At 50.4% G+C, this 20,279-nt stretch overlaps 9 protein-coding genes across 13 annotated transcripts; 3 read left to right on the top strand and 6 right to left on the bottom strand.

Moving 5' to 3' along the window:
• The first annotated feature begins 783 nt into the window (after positions 1 to 783).
• On the top strand, positions 784 to 3,136 carry H257_06512 (hypothetical protein). Of its 4 annotated transcripts, XM_009831752.1 has the most exons (11): positions 784 to 999; positions 1,058 to 1,102; positions 1,152 to 1,349; positions 1,412 to 1,543; positions 1,656 to 1,761; positions 1,886 to 1,987; positions 2,124 to 2,207; positions 2,342 to 2,515; positions 2,578 to 2,709; positions 2,781 to 2,896; positions 2,963 to 3,136. In XM_009831752.1, exons 1-11 carry the CDS (start codon positions 809 to 811, stop codon positions 3,006 to 3,008), a joined length of 1,326 nt encoding a protein of 441 aa, XP_009830054.1. In that variant the 5' UTR covers positions 784 to 808; the 3' UTR covers positions 3,009 to 3,136. The 4 variants fall into 4 exon arrangements, with proteins under 4 accessions (XP_009830054.1, XP_009830055.1, XP_009830056.1 ...); XM_009831753.1 differs by having other exon boundaries at positions 2,342 to 2,709; XM_009831755.1 differs by lacking the exon at positions 784 to 999 and having other exon boundaries at positions 1,014 to 1,102.
• On the bottom strand, positions 3,124 to 5,208 carry H257_06511 (hypothetical protein). The gene is made up of 9 exons (XM_009831751.1): positions 4,921 to 5,208; positions 4,747 to 4,855; positions 4,516 to 4,676; positions 4,250 to 4,410; positions 4,103 to 4,162; positions 3,973 to 4,060; positions 3,575 to 3,845; positions 3,388 to 3,514; positions 3,124 to 3,296 (listed from the first exon to the last, which is right to left on the bottom strand). Exons 1-9 carry the CDS (start codon positions 5,145 to 5,147, stop codon positions 3,154 to 3,156), a joined length of 1,347 nt encoding a protein of 448 aa, XP_009830053.1. The 5' UTR covers positions 5,148 to 5,208; the 3' UTR covers positions 3,124 to 3,153.
• A 38-nt stretch (positions 5,209 to 5,246) lies between these two features.
• Positions 5,247 to 6,831, bottom strand: H257_06510 (AGC/PKA protein kinase). The gene is made up of 4 exons (XM_009831750.1): positions 6,650 to 6,831; positions 5,937 to 6,569; positions 5,725 to 5,867; positions 5,247 to 5,669 (listed from the first exon to the last, which is right to left on the bottom strand). The coding sequence occupies exons 2-4, from the start codon at positions 6,554 to 6,556 to the stop codon at positions 5,446 to 5,448; spliced, it is 987 nt and encodes a 328-aa protein (XP_009830052.1). The 5' UTR covers positions 6,557 to 6,569; positions 6,650 to 6,831; the 3' UTR covers positions 5,247 to 5,445.
• Positions 6,832 to 8,180: 1,349 nt separating this feature from the next.
• H257_06509 (hypothetical protein) lies at positions 8,181 to 9,281 on the bottom strand (the record flags this gene model as incomplete). The annotated part of the gene is made up of 7 exons (XM_009831749.1): positions 8,181 to 8,268; positions 8,426 to 8,463; positions 8,523 to 8,580; positions 8,652 to 8,717; positions 8,775 to 8,822; positions 8,885 to 9,103; positions 9,157 to 9,281. 7 exons carry the CDS (start codon positions 9,279 to 9,281, stop codon positions 8,181 to 8,183), a joined length of 642 nt encoding a protein of 213 aa, XP_009830051.1.
• A 235-nt stretch (positions 9,282 to 9,516) lies between these two features.
• Positions 9,517 to 10,548, bottom strand: H257_06508 (hypothetical protein; the record flags this gene model as incomplete). Its single annotated transcript, XM_009831748.1, has 4 exons — positions 9,517 to 9,580; positions 9,632 to 9,813; positions 9,885 to 10,112; positions 10,165 to 10,548. The coding sequence occupies 4 exons, from the start codon at positions 10,546 to 10,548 to the stop codon at positions 9,517 to 9,519; spliced, it is 858 nt and encodes a 285-aa protein (XP_009830050.1).
• Positions 10,549 to 13,293: 2,745 nt separating this feature from the next.
• On the top strand, positions 13,294 to 14,087 carry H257_06507 (hypothetical protein). Its single transcript, XM_009831747.1, has one exon. It carries the CDS (start codon positions 13,460 to 13,462, stop codon positions 13,958 to 13,960), a length of 501 nt encoding a protein of 166 aa, XP_009830049.1. The 5' UTR covers positions 13,294 to 13,459; the 3' UTR covers positions 13,961 to 14,087.
• A 604-nt stretch (positions 14,088 to 14,691) lies between these two features.
• H257_06506 lies at positions 14,692 to 16,181 on the top strand. Of its 2 annotated transcripts, XM_009831745.1 has the most exons (5): positions 14,692 to 14,761; positions 14,822 to 15,098; positions 15,148 to 15,208; positions 15,267 to 15,468; positions 15,530 to 16,181. In XM_009831745.1, the coding sequence occupies exons 2-5, from the start codon at positions 14,824 to 14,826 to the stop codon at positions 15,832 to 15,834; spliced, it is 843 nt and encodes a 280-aa protein (XP_009830047.1). In that variant the 5' UTR covers positions 14,692 to 14,761; positions 14,822 to 14,823; the 3' UTR covers positions 15,835 to 16,181. The 2 variants fall into 2 exon arrangements, with proteins under 2 accessions (XP_009830047.1, XP_009830048.1); XM_009831746.1 differs by lacking the exon at positions 14,692 to 14,761 and having other exon boundaries at positions 14,762 to 15,098.
• On the bottom strand, positions 15,716 to 17,394 carry H257_06505 (hypothetical protein). Its single transcript, XM_009831744.1, has 4 exons — positions 17,242 to 17,394; positions 17,070 to 17,181; positions 16,392 to 17,024; positions 15,716 to 16,125 (listed from the first exon to the last, which is right to left on the bottom strand). The coding sequence occupies exons 1-4, from the start codon at positions 17,355 to 17,357 to the stop codon at positions 15,889 to 15,891; spliced, it is 1,098 nt and encodes a 365-aa protein (XP_009830046.1). The 5' UTR covers positions 17,358 to 17,394; the 3' UTR covers positions 15,716 to 15,888.
• A 95-nt stretch (positions 17,395 to 17,489) lies between these two features.
• Positions 17,490 to 19,033, bottom strand: H257_06504 (hypothetical protein; the record flags this gene model as incomplete). Its single annotated transcript, XM_009831743.1, has 1 exon — positions 17,490 to 19,033. Exon 1 carries the CDS (start codon positions 18,975 to 18,977, stop codon positions 17,490 to 17,492), a length of 1,488 nt encoding a protein of 495 aa, XP_009830045.1. The 5' UTR covers positions 18,978 to 19,033.
• Between the last annotated feature and the right edge of the window lie 1,246 nt (positions 19,034 to 20,279).

Genomic DNA, 20,279 nt, shown 5'->3' with positions numbered 1-20,279 from the left:
CCATGGTCGATATAAAGTACATGTACTCCGTAGGTAAAAATTGGACAGTTGCAGTTCAAACTTGTTTCTGTCAGAAAACAGTAAAAATTCGGCGTATTATGTCACTTTATAAATGTGAGATTTGGTAGCCAAACACATTAAAAGCTGTCGTTTGAAAAATTGTCAACATATTTGTGAAAAGTTGCAAAACGAGATGTTTTCTGACATTTTTTTGTGGCAGCCAGAGTGGCCCTAATACATTTTCTATATTTTTTGAACATATAATACATACATATGCCCATCTAAGTTAGAACTAATACTAAGACTTTTAAAATGGATACAAATTCGTTTAAGGTGCGTCTGGCAATCTGAAATATTAGGGTGCGTCTGGAACCGGAAATATTGCAAGATTGACGCCAACAAATCTGATCAAAATTGAAACATGTGTTCATCCAGACTCAGCCTTAGGGACTCTGGCTGCCACAAAAAATGTCCGAAAAAACCTCTTTTGCAACTTTTCATATATATTTTGACAATTTTTCAAACTGTGTGTTACCAAATCTGACATATACTGTACTACTGTATTAATAGTATACAGTAACATAATGCGTCGAATTTTTACTGTGAAAAAATTTCCACTGCAACTGTCCAATGGCAGATAAAGATATCTACTAACTGTAAGTTAGTACTCCCGGAGTAGTAAGTTTCAAATCTCCACCAAAATGATATGGTATTGGTAACGTTTTACTAGTACTACTAGCCAACTATATCCGGGAGTTTCCGGATAAGGAGGCCACTGCGACGGTTCCTTTGAGGATCCATACGCACGATGTCGTCGAAGCGGTCGAAGAAGGATGGCGAAACTAAGACTGAAGGTGACGGGGACAAGAAGAAGTCCAAGAGTAAGAAGAAGGAGAAAGCACCATCGAAAGAGCCCAAGGAACCCAAAGAGCCCAAGGAGAAAGCACCAGTTGTAGAACCGCCAACGACGACGCAGGCACCCCCGCCTCCCGTCATCGAGTATGTATATGTATGCACTGTGCTCATACCACGTCCACCTTCCATCCATACATTCTAGGCAGCCCGAAATCAACGATCCGGATGCTATCCAGCTCTTTCGCCGGTGTGTTCGGTCGTTCTCTCGCCACGTCGATCATCATCTCTCGGTGTAGATACGACCGTGAAAAGGCCAACCACGTCACGCGCAGCGACTTCCTAGACCTTTTGCGTGACTATACGACATGGTACCCCGGAAGGAAGTGGAACATGCCAGTCATGCCATGCGCGCTCACGGACGCGGCGGGGGTCCCGCTCGGCTTTGAACGCACGTCGCGCAACTCCGAGTTCGAGGCCGGGCAGCTCTTTGAACGGTTCTCGCCTCACATCTCCATCATCGTCGTGCGTGCGTATTGCTCATCAAGCGTATGTGCAGCTACGACACGAATCGATCAGGAACGTTGGAGCTTGGCGAGTTCCAACTTTTCTTCAGGGATTTCAAAAAGCAGTTGGCCCCGTTCGTGGACGAAATGCTCGCGGCATTTCACGCAACGCCACCGCTGTCACGGTACCGTACATCAATCGCCATGGATATGTTAAACTTGGATAGATATGTAATAACCATAGTTGCATATACTCCAACAAGTTTCGAAACTTCATACTATATGGTGCTTTATTAGAATGGGCTTTGACTCGGCGGGGCTACCCCGACGCCATCCTCCCACCAACTCGTTTGGCGAGCCAACGACAACCAACCCCTGGCAGCAACGTCCGCCCAACCACGACGTAAGCTATACCGGTTCTTGTACTGTAGCTACCTACGTATGCAGAATGGTTTGTCTTGGAGCTTGTATCCTCGTGTTGTGCTGCCAACTCACTCACGGGAATGTGGTGGCAATACGTCATGTAGTCGTCCCAGCGAGTGTTTGATACAAGGCACTTGTACGAGTCCAAACTCGACCAGCTGCATGCGTTGAGTGAAAAGACATTGCGCCACTTGCAACTCCAAAAGGTATTATTAGTTCATACAGTTGTGAACCAGCATCCTCTGGAATATTATATTTTGGAATTATCGACGTAATAATGGACAAAATACATGGTCGAAATATATAGAATAGTTGAGCGAATCAGAATAATTGTGTAATTAGTTGGACCATGGTCAGTATCCGCGCCACCAAGCCGCCACCGCGACTTTGCCGACATGGACGCGACACGCACCACCGCCTTCCATGGTAAATTGGACCTACATAACAACATTGTACCCTTACCAACCATAGTACAAGGAATTGTCGGTGCTACCTTCTAGTTGAATCCGGGTCACAGTACTGTGGCTTCATCTCGTTGATGAATGAATGCATGCAAGTAGATGCCTCACCACCACCACAACACCAGTGCCCCCCGCTGGCACGACATGGATGAACTTGAAAGAGACTTAGCGTTTGTGGATCGAATATACACCGACACCACCAAGTTCATGGAGCAGGCGCATCGGGTCGTGTCGATTGAAGACATGAATGCGTTCCTAGATGAGTTTCCACGGGTAGAAGACACAAACAAGATGAAATCATGCACGACATACGAGTGCCTCTTGGTTTTGGCTAGATGCACGGGATGGTCCAACAAATAGCCGCGAAAACCTATGCGCAATCCCCACCGGTAAACTCACATCAACCAACACACAGTAGCAGCAAAAACGACGTTGATCGGGACAAGCTGGTCAAGGTCAAAGACCAGGTGGATTTTGAATATATATATATATATATAATATATATATAGCTCACACTTGATTATTTGTATGGTTGTAGATGATTTGGGGGTTGCTGCAAGAACGGAATGAACTGAGGCGGCAGCGGGATGCTATCGACGCTCAATTCCGTCACATGACCGAGTTGAGTGCCCAGGAAATGCGAAAATGGGCCAAGTGCGTCTATATTAATATATACAACACTTATATGCAACTTATTTATCGACGATCTATTTTCGTTAGACTCACGGACGACATGCAAGCAGAAATAGAACGGCTGCGGGGGTGACCAAAGTTGCGATGTACACGTTAGCTGCTGTACATCTCTCCGAGACACTGGAGCTTCCAAAATATCCTGCGACAACTTATAAAAGTGTATATTGCAGTTGTAATACCACCAACCATTGAGATCCAAACATATTTTGACTTATAATTTAAAGCCCGAGAATGTCGAACGTTGGCAGCGCCGTGCAAAACGTGAGCACGGCTGGGTCCAAGAGCGCAAAAGTTTTGCGGTCCACGCTCAACGTGTGCAAGTTTGGGAGGGTCGTGATGGACCGTGGCAGCGACTGCAAATCTACATATATATATAAATATACAATATCCTCAGAGCATTGAAGTTGGACAAACGTCGATCGTTGCATATACGTTTAGTATTCAAGGTGTACCATTGCGATCGACAAGTAACGCGGTAAGTTGTGTGCACTGGCTGAGCTCGGACGGAAGAACTTGCAGCTGATTGCCTGCTAGCCACAACGTGTGCATCCCACGCATTTGGCCTATGGCCGCTCCAATCTACTAGTAAACTCCATGATCCAGTCCATATCTCGTCGGCTGCAGTATATCTATGCATACCTCGACCAGAGCATTGTTGGACACGTTGAGGAAGTGCAAAGCTGGCAACGCTTCCAAACCCCGGGGCAATCTCGAGAGTCTATTGTTGGACACGTGGAACTCTTGCAGGCAGGCCAAGCATGCCCATGTGCCGTGATTGGCATCATTTGTCGACGAGGATGCTGTAGAGTCGGAGTCGTTGTCGTCTGGGAGCTGGACGAGGCCGTTTTCAGACAAGTCCAAGTACACCAACTTTGTCAGGTGGAACAGCGTCGCGTCGACCGCGTTGAGCCTGGTGGACATGTTCATATATATATATATATGTATGTTTGTCAAGAGCTATGAAAAAGCAATAATATACCGGGTAGATCGTACTAGAATACGAAAGTAGGGGGATGATGATGATGCCAACGACGTACTTGTTTTGGGTATACGTGAGCACGCGCAGCCGTCGCATGCCGTCCAAGGCGGCGGCGGGGAACGTGTCGATGCGGTTACTTGTCAAGCCTATTTATGTCTTAACGACTAGCACTAGGACCAATACCCCACTCAAATTTCGCAGGTTGACGAGCGACGCACATATCGCAGGCAGCTCCAGCAGTCTGTTGCCTACAGCCATTTCAATCAACACACAAAGATATACGTAGAAATATGTATATATATATATAGAGAGAGAGATCAAAAGGGAAGGATTACTCTGAAGCGACAATGTGTGCAGCTGCTGCAATGCCCCCAACCCAATTGGCAGCTGCTTGAGCAAGTTCCGCGTCAGTCGCAACGTCGTGACCGCTGGCGCCGTCTGCCATTCTTCCGGCAGCATGCAGATCTTGTTGTCGCTCGCGTCCAGCTCCGTCAACCTAGCCAGTACATGGTATTCGTTTTTATCATGGAGTCGGCATCGCAGCACGCCATAACGAGATGATGCTGGCTGGTCATAGCCAATGGAGTGTTGTGGATACTACCTAGGCAACAGAACGATTGAAAACGGCAGGGCGGAGAGGACGTTGTGTTGCACGAACACACGCTCGAGGGCTTGGAGGTCGCCAAGCGCCGGCGGTAGCGTCTCCAGGCGGTTGTGATGCAGCCACAGGCGCTGTAGCGACGTCAGTTCGCTAAACGTTGGCTAAAGTACATGTACACCTAATATATGAATCTCATCCGTCGTTGTCGAACGAGTCGCTAGGTGTACACACATGCAAAGATGCCAATTGGTTCCAACTCGCGTCGAAATCACGCAGTCGGACGAGCTTGTTGAATGAAAACGGCAATTCCACGAGCTGGTTGTGGTCTACTTGCAACCGTCTACAAACATGAACGGTGGTGATTCCCACGACACTATGCCAACGAAGGACATGATACTGTCGTACTCTAGAGCGACGAGGCGGCCAAAACTCGCGGGAAGCTGCGCGATCCCATTCCCAGAAAGCCGCAAGTCCGTCAAGGTCGACCCGAGGAGATGCGACACGAAAGACGGCGGCACGATCGTGACAAGCTTCGGGTTGTCGTCGGTGCGTCGGTTGGACCAGTCCAGTTCCACGCAGTTGTTCTTCGCAGCGTCGGCAGCCGCCGCCAGCAGCGATTGTCCTCCGCCCATATATGTATAGGTCACACACAGTCTATCGTTCGTGTAATGCAAGCAAGGCGGTGGCGTTGCCACCTCATTTGCCTGTTTGTTCGGATAAAAAAACTGAAACGGCTGTCGTATCCGGACAATTTGCATTTACGGTTACTGCATGTTAAAAAACGAAACTCAGGTGAATTACGACCTACGGCGACGCACTCGCTAGTTATCGTCCCGAGTTGGGGCTAAATGATACACATCCTGCCGCGCTGGCTCACTAGCCCAACGTGGCGGTGTTGAGGGAGACTGTGTGGACAACTACTGATGACAACTAGAACAGGTTGAACGCGTCGAACGCTGCCTTGTCGTCGCCAGTGAGCACCACGGCCGTGTCTTCTGTGGATTCTGGGTACTGGTCAAAATTGCCGTGGTCGCCGGGGCCGTGGATTGGCGGCAAGTACGGCGGAGTATCCCCTTTGGAAATCACGGAATTCCAGTCCACGTTTGCAAAGTACTTGTGCTTCTTGACGTCTTCGGCGCCATTTCGAAGGCAGCCTACCATCACAACGTCCGTGGTCATCTCTCGTGTTGCCACGTCATCACACCGTACCCAGCCTCTTGGTTCGATCGTGCGTAAGCAGCTTCTTTATTAAGTCCTTTGCCTTGCTGTCTATGTACCGTGGGTATTCCACCTTGCCCGTGAGGATTTTCTGGTAAATCCCAAACGGATTCTCGTCGTAGAATGGCGGGTACCTAATAATCACCAAGATCGTCATTGAGTACTACTCAATTCGACACACGAATGAGAAAACAGGTACTTACCCTGCCAGCATTTCATAGATCAAGACGCCGATAGCCCACCAGTCGACCGACTTGCCATGCCCCTTGCTCTGAATGATCTCGGGTGCTAAGTACTCTGGTGTCCCACACAGCGTCCACGTTTTGTCCTCTACACGTTTAGCGAATCCAAAGTCCGTGATCTTGATGCTGCCGTCGTGGGTGATGAGGAGGTTCTCTGGTTTCAGGTCGCGGTAGATGATGTGTAGCCCGTGGAGATACGCGATGGCAAGGACCAGCTGGGACGCATAGTAGCGCGACGCGTCGTCCGTGAGCTTTCCTTGCCGGCGCAAGTACGAGAACAACTCGCCACCGGGTACGTATTCGAGCACAAGGTACAACCGCTTCTCGTCCTGGAAGCTGCCGAGGAAGTTGACGATGAACGGGTGGTCGATCTTGCTTAGGATCTCCACTTCGCATTTGATGTGGTGCAGTTGCTGCAGCCGAATGATCTCGCACTTTTTCAAGATCTTCAGCGCGTAGTAGGTGTTGTTCTCTTTGTGCTTGACCAGGCGCACGCGGCCGAACGTGCCCGTGCCGAGCGTGGCCAAGATTTCAAAGCTATCGTACTCGACCTTCATCATCGGCTTGGTTGGTAAATCCATGGTGGGTTGCTTTCTACAGGCAGTGACCGTTCAGATGCAATTACACGTTGGACCACACAACATGCCAACGACGGTTTGCGGACACGTACGTACCGTGAATGTGTCCTTCACGGAGACGTTCTATCGCTCTGCCGTCAATCTCACGCAGCAGCCTTGATCACCTGTTGGTCGCTTGCTTGGGGTACCTCTAGTCAACGGGTGCCGGTTCGTCTAAGGACTTGTCGTCGGGGAAGTTACACTTTGAGCGCCCCCTTACAAACACTTCTTTGACTGTGTAACCCATCAACTCAAAGATATATTCCAAAAACAACACGGAATCGTATCCGGAACATTCCGGATAAACGATCGTTCGACATTTTTTTCCCAAACGCCGTGTGTTCATATAAATCCGGTATACTTGGATCCAGTCATTTAAAAATGGAATACATCATCCGGATACGGGATCGCGGAGCGGTCGGTTCAACAGTCGGGCCTTGAAGCACGCACACCAACATGCTGTTGGAGGAGCTCCAGGTGGTGCTACTTCCGAGGATAGGCACGATCAATTGTGCATGTCAAGAGATGTCGTTCAAAGTGAAGGGCGGTAGAGGGTGATGGTTTTATCTTAGACGCGCGTGTGCGCCATGATAAAATGCCAATCTCCATGTGATGTTTGTTGTCCTTTGAAAATGGATCCAAACGTGGCTTAAGGGGCGATGCGGTTGTGCATGTGCAGGAAATGCAAACGGTGTCTCGTGGCCAAGCTACCCAACGGCAACTAGCCCGCTACCTTCCTTTCAGTTCTCATTCTCTCAACGACGTTCTCTCCTTCTCGATAATCTGCCAAGGTATATTCCTACTGGCAATACTACACAATGGCCTTCTTCTTCTGGTCTTTTTCTCTCCATTGCAGGTCCTTCAGTCCCTGGACTGTTGGAGGGGAGCTACAGTAACTCACTCACGAAGATAGCATGTCCATTTGTCTAAGTGTAGCCCGCAGCCCCAAGAAGTGCAGAACTGCACGTGAACTTTCAACTCGACGGGTTCAGAACTCAAGGGGCTAAGATTGGTGACTGTGTGTGCCCATTTGGCTTGTCTACACTCGAGGGTGAGGCAGGCTCAGTCTTCAATGGCGCACTACCTTTCACTATCCACGGGGTGGTAATCCCAACCTTTGGATTGAGGGATTGCATACTGTTACACTCGAGGGTAGGACATGCATGTTGTCTAGGACCTTGCTTTGGTACTCCGGAAGACGTCGCCGTTGCTGGTATCTTGAGCTAATCTAAGTACGAATTTGGGGGGTGTCTCAATGGTTTGTGTGACTACAGCAGTAAGGGTACTTGAAATCCTACACAGAAATATCACGTCGTGTTAGACACAAATTCCTACACAGAAATATCACGTCGTGTTAGACACAAAATCTCGTGATAGGGTTGTAGAACGAAGCAAATTGGTGGCGTGAAAAAGTGTGCACGCACTACGTACATGTTGCACTTTACATCCCCCTTGTTGTCCAAGCGTGGGAGACGGTACCCTGCATCCTGCATTACGAAAACAATGGTCAGGTTTATAGATACTAGTGCCTAAATGAGGGCTCCGTCTTCGGGTTGTTGTGGCGGCTCGTACGTAGGCTTCCAATCGGCTACTGGGAATGCACCATGCCTTCGATCGTGGCCTTGGTTTCTTCGGGGGATCCCGTCTTCAAACTGCACGTCCCGTTCGCTAGGCTCCTAACCCCGTGGCTTGTGATGTCCGACGCTCCAAAGTTGCACATCCCATGACATCCATAAACCAGAGGCCACATGTCTACCGGAAAGCATGGAGGACGGGGGTCATGACGTATGTGGGCGTGGCCTCACAGTCACATTGAACGCTAGATGGCCTCACTCGCGCTGCAAGATGAGGTAGCGCTGCAGCTGCTGCTTCTCCACCGTCCATGATGCGGTTTCGATGACGAGCATGTTGGCACTCACGTGCGAATGACCTTGTGGTCGATAACATCGTCCACGAGAGGCATGCAGATGGCCTTGTCCTGACCCACGCTAAATCGCCCATGGCTAAGTGGTTCATGCCATTCTAGTACTTTTTCTGGTCGATATAGTTCATCGTGTACCCCCTTGTGCGAGCAATGCACGAAATGCCATCGATCTCCTGGGCGTCGTCGACCCCTAGGAAGTGACTTCCCAAGTCCATCGCGTGCAACCTTCATTTGGGTTTGGTACACCATGTTCAGTACATCAAAAATGCGTCGACTTCCAGCGACGATGACCCCAATGGTGTGGCCCTACATATCGTATGAAGACATTGTTCGCGTTGTATTCCAGTTGGCTGTACTAAGTGGGCCACGGCGCCGAGTTGGCCCTGCCGCCTTTTAATGTGTCTAGCAGCTGTACGTTTTGAGTCATGTAAAATCGCTTGGTGGCCATGAGTTTCTCCACACGAGCATCGCCTGATGTGGCCACAGTTCCCGCTTGAGCAGCGCTCCCTCCTCTCCCCAACGGATAGTTTGCACCGCAGCTCCGTTTCCAGATGGGCCACTTGGAACCACAATGCGTCGAGTGTGTTCTGCGCACACCAACATAAATATGAGGGCTGGTGTTCACATGCTGAAGACCAACCTCTTCGTTTGCCCGCCACCGGCGAGTCGATTTCCTCGACTGTTCTCATTTCTTTTTCCGCTATCGTTCGCGAAAGATGCATCCACAGATGTCGACATCATGGAATTATGGACGACGCGCGGCATTCATCGGCTTTGGATCCTATCCTGAAATTGGTGGTAGGTGTCGCGAGGAGATGTGATGCAGTGGTGATCTGCTTGGGAAATGCTGTGTATTTTTAGATTCGCAACATGGACGACTACAGTAGCCGCCAGTAGTAGATTGGTTAGGGCATTCTCGCTCGCACAAACACTTCGAATCGACATTGCGAGAAGACCATACTTTCCACGGTGGCGCTGGCATCTTCGGAGGGGGCCTTGTTCAAACACACGTGCCCACGAGCTGTCTCGTGTATGCCCACGGCGTGATGTTGGTGGCTTCAAAGCTATACAATCGAATATGATCCTATCATGCGTGGTGTGGCCCAGTATGATACCAAAAGGCATGGGGCGCGGGGACCAGGTTCTCGGAGAGCGCGGTGACTGTAACGGTGTACTCATTGGACATGCTCAGCTCGCGATGCACGACGAGGTAGCGCCGCTCAAGGTGGTTTGGGTTGGACAACGTCCAGGATGTGGTTTCGATCACAGTCATGGCGACATTCAATGTCGGAACTACCTACACAGCTGTACTTTAGTTAGGTACGTACATCCATCCCCCACTACCTACGACATTGTTTTTTATCGTACCTTGTGGTCGGCAACTCGATTCGCAAGGGGCAAGAACATGGAGCGATCTTGGTACGCCCCCCGCGACACGGCCACACATGAGATGCCGTTGATGTTATGTTCCGCGCCGCTGAAGTGCCTGCGCAGGTCCATCGCCCGGAGCTTCACTTGGGTTTGCTGGGTAATGTACAGCAGGAACGAATCGTCGTACAGCGTCGCTTGGGTGTTTAGGGGATCTACACGGCTCATCTGCCATCAAAATGGACGTCACAATGGCGAAGTTGCAAGGGAGAAACTCTACCAGGCTCGCGACGTGGTTGAGGTTGTCCATGTGCATCTTGAGCGCTTCCTGCAGTTGCATATTCTGAGCAATGAAGAATCGCTTCTTGGCCAAGCGCTGGTCCAAGCGATAGTCATGACCTTCGACGGACGCTGAAATCATAGCGTGGACACCAGTCCCTACAACCGACAATTTTCCCTTGAGCTCCGCCTCGAGGTCGTTCACTTGCTGCCTCAGGGTGTCGAGTATTGTCTGAAGGAGCAACTTCGGGTCCCAATGATGGACAGTAGTTTCAAGGAGGCGACGATTCACCTGTTCGTTGGCGCGCCATCGCCGTATGGATGCCCTAGACTGCTCTCGCCTTCGCGCTATGACCGTCATATCCCTGTCCTTGCCTTTGGTCATCATGTGGGCTTCGAGTTTTGGGTGTACTTCGTCCACTTTGAGCCATATTGGGTGTTTGTGGACGACGTGGCGATAGCCCAGTCAATAATGAAATGGTAACCAAAATCAGGGAAACGTCGAATTCGATGAATGAACTATGTAAACTATGGGACACATCTGAATTAGAATCGAGAGGGCATCCGTATACTCATCTCCACCGCAACGCAACGTGTAAAGTTGTCACTGCTGTTATGATGAGTCATTTGGGGGGGCGGTGCAGTGGATGCCATAAATTGTTACAAGCCCTCCACGTTGGGGCAGACGGCGGACAGACATGGGTGCACACGTATGTGTAGCCAATGACCCTTGTACATTTGTACCTCCTGGTTCGTTCGTTGGATTGGTGGTGGTAGTTATTACTATTCATCCTACGGTCGACTACAGCCGTCGAAATCGCTAAATTATGAGTTTGTATCAAACGACAAGTTGTCGACTACCTGCTGGTCCCACGAGGGCCAATGTCAGGTTAACGTTAACTAAAACGCATTATTGCGATGAGTACCGTCAGTCCAGAAAACTCGCTACGGTGTACCTGATGCCCAGCTAGGTTGAAACTTCAGAGACCTTGGTGGACCTACTGCATGATGTCGCCTCATTGAACAGTAGCATAACGAGCTAGACATGTATATGTTGAAGGGCTTGTATACCGACGACGCTAATGCGATCATGTGTATGTACTAAGGGTTCGCTCAAACGTACGAGACATTTCGGAAGCTGGAACTGCGAATGGCTCGTCGTCATTTGCTGGTGGAGGGGAGTTGAGCCGCTTCAAGCGCGGAGAATCTGGTGTAGTCCCCCCTAAACCAGGGCTTCTAGTCCAATCATACTTGGTAGCCCCTGGAGAGTGGAAGGCGAGAACAACGTGCAATCTCAGCGCGATGGGAACTGGAATGTTGGTTCTTTCAGCATAGGCACAGACAGATTGCTATATGTATACGTCAACAATCCTAGTATGGGTTACGTCCAATAATCGTTGCCAACGTGGACCATGTGGTGTTATTGTTCGTGGATGACCTGCCTGTCGACCACAGGAACTCCACGAGTGACAGACGCTTGTGATTCTCCAACATACTTAGTATTAATAACGTTTAAATCGCCAAGCGTCGGAGGTTCTGTAGCTCGTGGTTGCCAGGATGGTCAACACTTCGCGTGTAAATTCGATATTAGATCGCAGTACAGTGTGCCTCGATATCCTCCAAACTTTCAATTGCGCATTCGTCAGTACCGAAATGTATCGAGTGTGAACGTTCACTATGAGATGCAAAAATATGGTGAGAACAATACCAGTGTTGGGTGGCCCTCGTCGATTTCACCAACCAGACCACATTGTGAAGCGTCATTTTACCGCACAGATGTGTGATGGGAGGATCCCAGAGGTTTTGGCATTGGCCGTCCAATACAGTACCATGAATGTACACCGTACCAACGCCTTTCAAATTGGTGAGGGCTCACGTGGAGTAGTTCTACGTATCACATCGCTGACTTTGAAAGCAATGGGTCAACCCTACTGAAAGGGGTCTTTTTCTAATCGTAGCGGAAATGGTTGGCCCACGACCTTGCACTACAGTACAGTACTGTTTGTACTACCAGTTGTAGGAATTGTGCTCGTCTCAACCTGTGTGGAAGTTGCCCATTTTGAACGCGGATTAAGAGTAATTTGATCATTTTATCATGCATTTGTTCAACTTCAACAGTGAAATCTCGTCAACTGCACACGACATTCCTTCCACGCATAAAATCTAGAAGTGTGCACTATGAACCTTACGAATCAATAGTTTCATCATCTTACGGGATACTTCAACCCCCCTATCGACGAAAACCAACACGTCGTCGCAATGGCGATCGCTGCTACTGTATGTACCGCTCGCTACAGTCCTCCGAACTACACGCACAAGAACCCCCGCGATGCACCATGAAGTCAGGACGGTGATGCTACGGTTGATGTTTGGCCAATCCGCCAGCGAGGCAGTGAGGGAGAGAGACGACGGTGGCCAACCTCACACTGGTCATTTCAGCGCATTCGAAGTTGGGCTGATCGAAGATTCATCTGGTGTTTTTCACAACTCAGCTTTTTCTTATTTCAACACGCACGCTCGTGGGAAATAAAATTCTGAAGTTTAATTCCTCTTACAAAACGCAAGACAATAGTGTTCAATACAATCCCGAAAGCGACAAGCCGTCGAATATTGCAGTGTACAGTCGCTTGCCTCCTCTTCCATTCTCGAAAGTGGCGGGCGCCATCTTGCCGAGAGAACTAGATACCTCGTTGGAGTCTCGAAGACAATCCATGCACCGACAGTGCATAGATCGAGTGTATAAACGTCAAGAGGCTGGCAGAGTGACACCTGTGTGGCCGGATATGCCGCAAGCGCCGCCCCGACGGCTGCCGACCGACGGCGGAAATAACTCGCTCGCACATCATTCTCCCCCGAAACTCCTTCGAGTATTTTATTGTACCTATCAAATTAAACTTGGAGTTTGTACGCAATACAATGAAATGACGCCGTCACGCTGAATATTCGTTTTTTTTTGGGTTGAGGGAGACTTTCGACGTTGCACACACGGCGTGGAACGTTTCACTTCAAAAATATTCCCAGGGTATTCTGTTGCAATTAAATAAGTCGTCAACTAATTTTTTTAACCAAGCAGTGATCGCCTACAAACGGCAAGGTATTTTGAGTTGCACGGATTTTACAATTATATATACAAGCACCCAGATAGGTTTCTGAACAGTTGACAGCGAAGCCCAAGCGCAGAACGGGTCATTTCCCATTTGTCGACCGACGTGTTGTGGCCGCCGCTTCCGTCCGACTTTACCACCGCAGCGTACTCCCCCGCGCCACCGTCTTACCCACTCAAGCTCACCGTCGCCATGCAAAACACATCAGGAATACTACCAAGCTCGTCATCCAGTGCTGCTGACCCATCGCCTGCTCCCACTAACGCGGAGCCTCAGACAGCGACCGTCATGACTACTGCCCCTGCCACGTCCACGTCCGACTCGACGTCTAGCCGAAGAATAGCAGTTCCTCGAAGCCAAAAGGCGGTCCATTGTCCAGATGAGTGCACTACTGCCGTGGTCACTCCCATGGAAGCAGCCTCAGCTTCCATTCTTCCTCTCGTTACCGTGGTCGAAGAACCAACAAAGGACTCGCTTACAGCTCCGACGCAGGGTAACAAACGGCGGTGCTGGACATGCAAGGGCAAGATCTCGCTGTCGGCCGTGACTTGTCGCTGCGGGTACACGTTTTGCAATCGCCACCGATACGCAGAAGAGCACGACTGCCTCTTCGACTTTCGACAAATGGCCAAGCGCAAGTTGGCAGAAGAAAACCCACGAGTCGTGCCGCTGAAGGTTGCTCGTATCAATTAGGCGAGCACGTGGCCGTCGGTTAGGTTTAGTTATGTATTAGTACAGCCTGTTGGTTGCACCACCTCGATTGAAATGACTTTGTACTTTTAGTTGTGGTCACGGACTAATAGCGTTGTCTCATGCGGAGATGTTTCTAGCACTGCGCTGTTGCGTCGTTCCCAGCGACACTTAATGCTGTGCCGCATCCATCCACGGCCAGGAATTGTTGCATTGCTATGCCAGTTGGGAGGGATATTATACTGCAATGTCTACCCCAACTTAGTGACTACCCTCGTTCACAATAATTATTTATTTGCTTTGGTGTTTGTACGGAGGATTGATTTTATCTTATTTTATACTGCATGAAGTCAAAAACTCTGGTTCGGTGATTGTTTATCTGGACGAAAAAACGCAGGGTAGTTTTACGGTGGCTCTGAGACGAGCCATCTTGGACGTTTCACCCAGGGATAAACCGGCTTTTATGCTGGTTTAGTGGGGCATTCGGTGTGAATATCCCAACTGCGATTATGTTGACTTCGAACTTCGACGTACAATCACGTAGTACTTCGCCAGTAGTACTCTATTAAAATAGAGACTTCGAAGTACAGTATTACAGTACGCATTCGAATTCGACTTTAAGAGGTAGCAGGTAATTATGCATATGATTCTGATGTTGAATTAACAAGTACACGGGATATATTTTATATAATACTACGTAGTAATATGACTTATAAATTGTTTTTATAAGACCTTGCAAAATCTGGCTGACAATCCTGCGCTTCCGATAGTCAATCCTGTGTAAACAACACCCCCCCCCGCCCGGTACGGTATGACAATCCTGCCCAAGATCGACAGATTCGGCGTTCTATTATCTGTTGCCAGCAATGCAGCACCGCCATGACCACCCCCACGACCATACGTATGGTCATTCGCACGTTCATAGCTCGCATGAAGGGGAAGAGGAAGTTGTGGGACGCTTCAAGCATCGGTTTGGCCGCATTCCAACGCCAGCCGAGTACACCCAACTGATTGAACACGGGCACATCCACGAGCGCCTCGACCACGCAGGAGTCTTCGATGAGCGCGAGCCGGCAAAGTCTCTCCGTGATTTCGAAGAGCGAGCGTTTACGATTGGCATTGGTGGGCCCGTCGGCAGTGGGTACGCATCCAACCAGAGTTATCCCTCGCATGACGATCGAAATTGGTAGCAAAACTGCACTGATGCTGGCGTTGTGCGAAGCTTTGCGGGACACGTACAGCCTAGCAGCGGTATATGACCACACGTCGGCACGTCGATAGCTTAACATGTTAGCGTGGCCACATGTAGGTGACCAACGACATCTTTACAAAGGAAGATGGCGAATTCCTTGTGGCGCATCATGCGTTGCCGGAAACGCGCATTCGCGCCGTCGAGACGGGCGGGTGTCCACATGCCGCCATTCGCGAAGACATTTCCGCCAACTTGCAAGCGTGTGAAGACTTGTCAAGCCAATTTGCGCTCGACATGGTGCTGGTGGAATCAGGCGGAGGTACTTTTTACATACCATCCCTTGGATTCTTTCGCGAGAACTAGAAAGGGTGTCTGGGTAGACAACTTGGCGGCGAATTTTAGCCGAGAATTGGCCGATTACATTGTGTATGTGATTGACGTGGCGGGGGGCGACAAGGTCCCTCGGAAAGGTGGCCCCGGCATCACCCAAGCCGATTTGCTCGTGATCAACAAGACCGATCTGGCGCCGCATGTTGGCGCCAGTTTAGACGTCATGGCGCGCGACGCCAAAGCCATGCGCGGCCGCGGCGCCACTGTGTTTGCCCAAGTGAATGCTCGCGACGGCGTGCCAGCGATTGTGGACCACGTGGTCGCGGCATTCAAGGCCGCCACCGCCACCCCATAAGATGTGACGATGTGGAGTAGTTACTATTACTATGACTAGCCGTAATTTACCATGTCACATGGTGCCGTCGTCGCTGCCGTAGCCACTAGTGACCAACATCATATCGTCTTCTCTCCACACTGGGGCGGAGTCCATTTCCGGCTCGTCGTCGTCGAATGTATCCACGCAGTCGATGGACGAGGACTGTGTCGTGGTCGAAGTGATGGCTCGGTGGCCGTTCGTGATGCGATGAGGTTTCTTTGGTTTCTGGACAAGTGACGGCGGCGCCAAGGGATTAGATCGCTCCTCGAGCTACAATACCGATATTGGTTTTAGATGTAAAAACGAATATTGCGGTAATATTGTCGATTTGATACAATTTTGGGGAGGGGATCGCGCCGACCAAACCGACCCACAATCGATCTGATTGGTTGAATTTCATTGAGAAGGTTTTGATTGGCTAATAATTTTGAGCTGATCTGAAGTAGCCAATCAAATCGATTTAAATTCCAACGAGAAACCACAACACGAAAATTCACTCGAAAGCACAATACATCAAAACGTTGATATCGTACGACCTGTTGATTGTCGTTGTTCAGTGTAGGAATATTATGACGGTCGTCCGCTTTTTTCTTTCCGCGTCCAGCATCCTTGTCCTTTGGTGCTTTCGGCTTTCGCACGGGACCAGCCGTGGAAGTGTCATTGGGTGGGGGGGGGTTGTTGCTGGCATGAAGCCTGGTCAAGCCACGGGGGCCACCACTAGTACCGCAGCCGTGTTGTAGTTGGATGGCGGCAGATTTCGCTGTCGATATGTCGTTGTTGGCGCCGTCATCTCCAATGCCATGCTGCTTGGAGACATTGGCGAGTTTGGTCACTGGTTGGATATCGATTGCTCCGGGGGCTTTGCTCTCGTTGACGGACTTTTGAATCGGTCGGAGTTTCTTGGCGCGGCTGGGCGGACTCTGCGGCTTTGTGGTGGGTGGCTCAGTGTATTCAGAGGCGTTTGTCGACGTAGGATCTCGAGTGACCGGTTTGTCTGCCTTGCTCCGTGTTGGCGGGCGTTCCAGTTGATTCGATTGCGTAGGGTTGACGATAATGGGACTAGTGGCGCTCCGTTCGTTTTTCAAGCTTGGTAACTTGATTGTGGATGGAGTCAAGTAAATTGAGGGCAGTGTCGGGGGATGAGAAGGAGGAGGTCGTCTCGGCTTGTCCTGAATGCGATTGAGATTGCGCATACCATCGTGGAACAACGCTACCTTATCCAAGAGATTCCGGTAATATGTGAGCTCGTCTTTGGCGGCGGCGTCGTCAGCTACCACGTCGTCTTTGGCTGCAACGATCAATTGATTGAAGCTCTGGACGTCCAACCTACGTTTATGCCAGCCACACAGTCATAGCTCGTCGCCTTTCAAGCAGAAATGAACTGACGTCGAGCTGTCTGGTTGACGGCCCTGCATGCGCATGCGCCGAATCACCGCTTTCGCGTCGCGCTCCGAGTCCACGCCGGGCAACGGCGGTAGCCCTAATGTCGTTGTCTTGTCCATGTACAATGTCGGTGGAGTCTTTCTTTTCAAAAACGGCTTGATTCAACCGACAGTTTCAGAAAATAAGATTTCATAGTGGGTAGCGTGGATTATGAACTCGTGAAAAGGCATATTATGCTACCGCCATGACAACTACGGGAAGACGCAGCCGAGGACGCTGCCGTGGATGTTTCGGCACACCGCGTCCGACGGCGCGACACATCGGTCAGCGTCTTTGTAGCTGCGCAGCTTTCGGAGGCAGTCCTTGGTGGTCACGTCACCCTTCTTGGGGCAGTTAGTGCCGTTGCCGCCGCAGATGTCGCCAGGAATACAGTACGTGGCATCGCCAACTACACTCACATCCGTGCAGGGTGGAAGGGGGTTGGCATTTAGATTGAGGCTCGGCGACGGAGTGGGGGATGGAGGAGGGACAGAGTCGACGATAGTCGGGTCAAACATGCATCCGTACACGGTCGCGCCGGCGCGATGGAGGGGTTGACACACGGACGTGAACCGAGCGACGCACGAGTTGGTATCTTGGACGTAGCTGGCCAAGTGCCTGTCGCAGTCAATGGTAGTCACGGCGCCCTTCTTTGGGCAAGACCGCCCCGTGTCGCCACAGGCAGCTCCCACGACGCAATAGGTTGCATCTCCCACGACACTCACAGGGGTGCAGGGGTCGGTTGAAGGGGTCTGGGTACTTGCAGGAGGAGGAGAAGGGGACGGGGTCACAGGAGCACTGCTAGGTCTGACGGTGGGGGTCACCGAGGACGATGGGGCAGTCGAGGACGTAGGTGCAGGTGTCGTGGTGACGGGTGCAGGTGTCGTGGTGACGGGTGCAGGTGTCGTGGTGACGGGTGCAGCTGACGTCGAAGTCGGAGCGGGAGACGAGGTCGGTACATGAGTCGTGACTGGGATAGTAGTGTTAACTGGAGTGCTTGTGGTGTTGGGGGTCGGGGTGGTTGTGGTGTTGGGGGTCGGGGTGGTTGTGGTGTTGGGGGTCGGGGTGGTAGTGGTGTTGGGGGCCGGGGTGGTTGTGGTGTTGGGGGCCGGGGTGGTTGTGGTGGTAGGGGTCGCGGTGGTAGTGGGGGTCGCAGTGGTAACAGGGAGAGTGGTCGACGGAACGGCGGTGGTGGTGGGGATCGCGGTGGTAACGGGGAGAGTGGTCGACGGAACGGCGGTCGTTTCTGGGACCACCGTCGTGACTTCGGCAGTGGTGGGCACAGGCGTCGTGACGACGACCGTAGTTGGAGAGTTCGTGGTGGGTGCCGCAGTCGTCGCGGGGTTGGCCGTGGTCGGTTCTGGCGACTGCGTCGATTTGTCACAGACTAGGTCGGCACCGGCGCACTTTTGGCGGACGGGTTTCCCGCATTCGTCTTCCGATTTGTTCTTGCGGCAGATGCCGGCGCATTGCGAGCCTGGCGCGGTACCGCTGCACACGCATTGTTCTTTGCATTCGTTCGCACTGCCACCGTTGCACGCCTTGAGGCACGACTCGACGGTCGAGATGGGATTGCTGCCGTTGGGACGACAGTCTTGTGCATCGCACGGGAACAGTTCCTCGATGGCGCCGAAGCTGGCACTGCTGGGGGCACAAGCGGCCAGAAGCGCAGCGGCTAGGATGGTATGTACTGCTCGCATGTCAGTTGGGGACTACGACAGAAGGCCTTGCAGCATCCGTGCGATGTGTGTCACGTAATTGTCCGGATGTGTGACATCACTGGCTATTCGCAACACGAATATTTTTTTTCCTGAACCCATATTGCAGGGTATATTTTAATTCGATTTTTCCATCTTTGGACAGTAGACGCTGAAAGCTTGCTGCAAATGCGAGCGAGGCACAGATGGGTGGGGTTGGCGGCAGTGCACGTCGGTTTACCGTCAGAACCATGCAGAGCCAGTAACACCGACCGGCACACGTCCCAGTCCTACTGTCCCGAAGGAGGAGATACCAGTCTCCTTGTGATGCTGTGCTCGACTCGATATGCAGACGTGGGTCGCAGAAAGGACGCGCAAGCGCGTTTGATGAGGACGGGAGACATGGTGACCTGGCTTACTTTGTAAATATGTCGACGTTTCTACTCGGCTAAGATCAGGAGGAAACGTCGTTTTTCGAATGAAACACTCAACGTTAAACTTGATTGGTTTAAATTCTGTTTATAATGCGATTGGATTGGCTGGATAATTGGAGCTTTCATACAGGAACAGGACACGAACACATTACTAAGCTTACTATGAAGTATGTACCAGGTAGTTCTGGTCCTTGATTCCTTCAAAATCATGGTGTACAAATGGGGTACAGCCAAAACACCCTTATTGTTGTACAGTGTACTACAGTACGGTGTGCGTCACCTAATGCCTGTAATTTCTTCAAAGCGGTTCACTGTCAATTCAGACAAAGTTAAGTCGTAGGCTTGGTACAACATATCAGAGGTTTTTGTAAATAACCTTCAAAACTACATGCTGCTACCGGATACATCAGGCCTTATCCGGCACATCTTTGCTTATCTGGTCATGTTTGGTTCACAGTCAAATTTGGACCTTTTTGTAAGATGACCAACTTTGGCCGCCTCGATGCATTTTGTCAATTTTGCGAATTTCTGCCATTGGCTTCACATTCAATTAGTCGATTAACTTTACGATCGTCAAACAATATAGAAGTACAGAGAACCGAGTAGGAACTCGCGCACATTGGTATTTTGAAATATATGGGGAATTGTATGCGAATGTGCAAGTGATTCCGAGTACGAATTATAATTTTGCAATCAGATCAATCTGATTAATTTTATTATATCCAATCATACAATTTACAAACTTTTTATGAGCATACTATTGGTTAAAATATAAAATATGAAAAAAATACTGTTGGTTGACGTCGGAATTTATGAATGCTCGCATGGAAAAAAATAGTGTCGATACCACTGTGCGCGAGTTCCTACTCGG

This window comes from Aphanomyces astaci, assembly GCF_000520075.1.
Source record: "Aphanomyces astaci strain APO3 unplaced genomic scaffold supercont1.13, whole genome shotgun sequence".
NCBI classification, from domain to species: Eukaryota; Oomycota; class Saprolegniomycetes; order Saprolegniales; family Verrucalvaceae; genus Aphanomyces; species Aphanomyces astaci.
Note: the sequence above shows the minus strand (reverse complement) of the source record. Positions and strands in the feature narration are given on the sequence as shown.

Bases quoted from the DNA above. Each gene is read 5' to 3' on its own strand.
- H257_06507 (XM_009831747.1), top strand. From the start codon at position 13,460: ATGCAAAACACATCAGGAATACTACCAAGCTCGTCATCCAGTGCTGCT.
- H257_06510 (XM_009831750.1), bottom strand. From the start codon at position 6,556: ATGGATTTACCAACCAAGCCGATGATGAAGGTCGAGTACGATAGCTTT. The intron at 5,868-5,936 runs GTAAGTACCTGT...GGTGATTATTAG, and splicing joins ATCTATGAAATGCTGGCAGG to GTACCCGCCATTCTACGACG. The intron at 5,670-5,724 runs GTACGGTGTGAT...TTGTGATGGTAG, and splicing joins CGATCGAACCAAGAGGCTGG to GCTGCCTTCGAAATGGCGCC.
- H257_06511 (XM_009831751.1), bottom strand. From the start codon at position 5,147: ATGGGCGGAGGACAATCGCTGCTGGCGGCGGCTGCCGACGCTGCGAAG. The intron at 4,856-4,920 runs GTACGACAGTAT...TCATGTTTGTAG, and splicing joins GGCCGCCTCGTCGCTCTAGA to ACGGTTGCAAGTAGACCACA. The intron at 3,846-3,972 runs GTACGTCGTTGG...CATGTCCACCAG, and splicing joins CTCACGTATACCCAAAACAA to GCTCAACGCGGTCGACGCGA.
- H257_06506 (XM_009831745.1), top strand. From the start codon at position 14,824: ATGCAGCACCGCCATGACCACCCCCACGACCATACGTATGGTCATTCG. The intron at 15,099-15,147 runs GTACGCATCCAA...CGAAATTGGTAG, and splicing joins GGTGGGCCCGTCGGCAGTGG to CAAAACTGCACTGATGCTGG. The intron at 15,209-15,266 runs GTATATGACCAC...GGCCACATGTAG, and splicing joins ACACGTACAGCCTAGCAGCG to GTGACCAACGACATCTTTAC.
- H257_06512 (XM_009831752.1), top strand. From the start codon at position 809: ATGTCGTCGAAGCGGTCGAAGAAGGATGGCGAAACTAAGACTGAAGGT. The intron at 2,516-2,577 runs GTAGAAGACACA...GGTTTTGGCTAG, and splicing joins TCCTAGATGAGTTTCCACGG to ATGCACGGGATGGTCCAACA. The intron at 2,897-2,962 runs GTGCGTCTATAT...TATTTTCGTTAG, and splicing joins GAAATGCGAAAATGGGCCAA to ACTCACGGACGACATGCAAG.
- H257_06505 (XM_009831744.1), bottom strand. From the start codon at position 17,357: ATGGACAAGACAACGACATTAGGGCTACCGCCGTTGCCCGGCGTGGAC. The intron at 17,182-17,241 runs GTCAGTTCATTT...GCATAAACGTAG, and splicing joins CGTCAACCAGACAGCTCGAC to GTTGGACGTCCAGAGCTTCA. The intron at 16,126-16,391 runs GTCGTACGATAT...TCGGTATTGTAG, and splicing joins TGAACAACGACAATCAACAG to CTCGAGGAGCGATCTAATCC.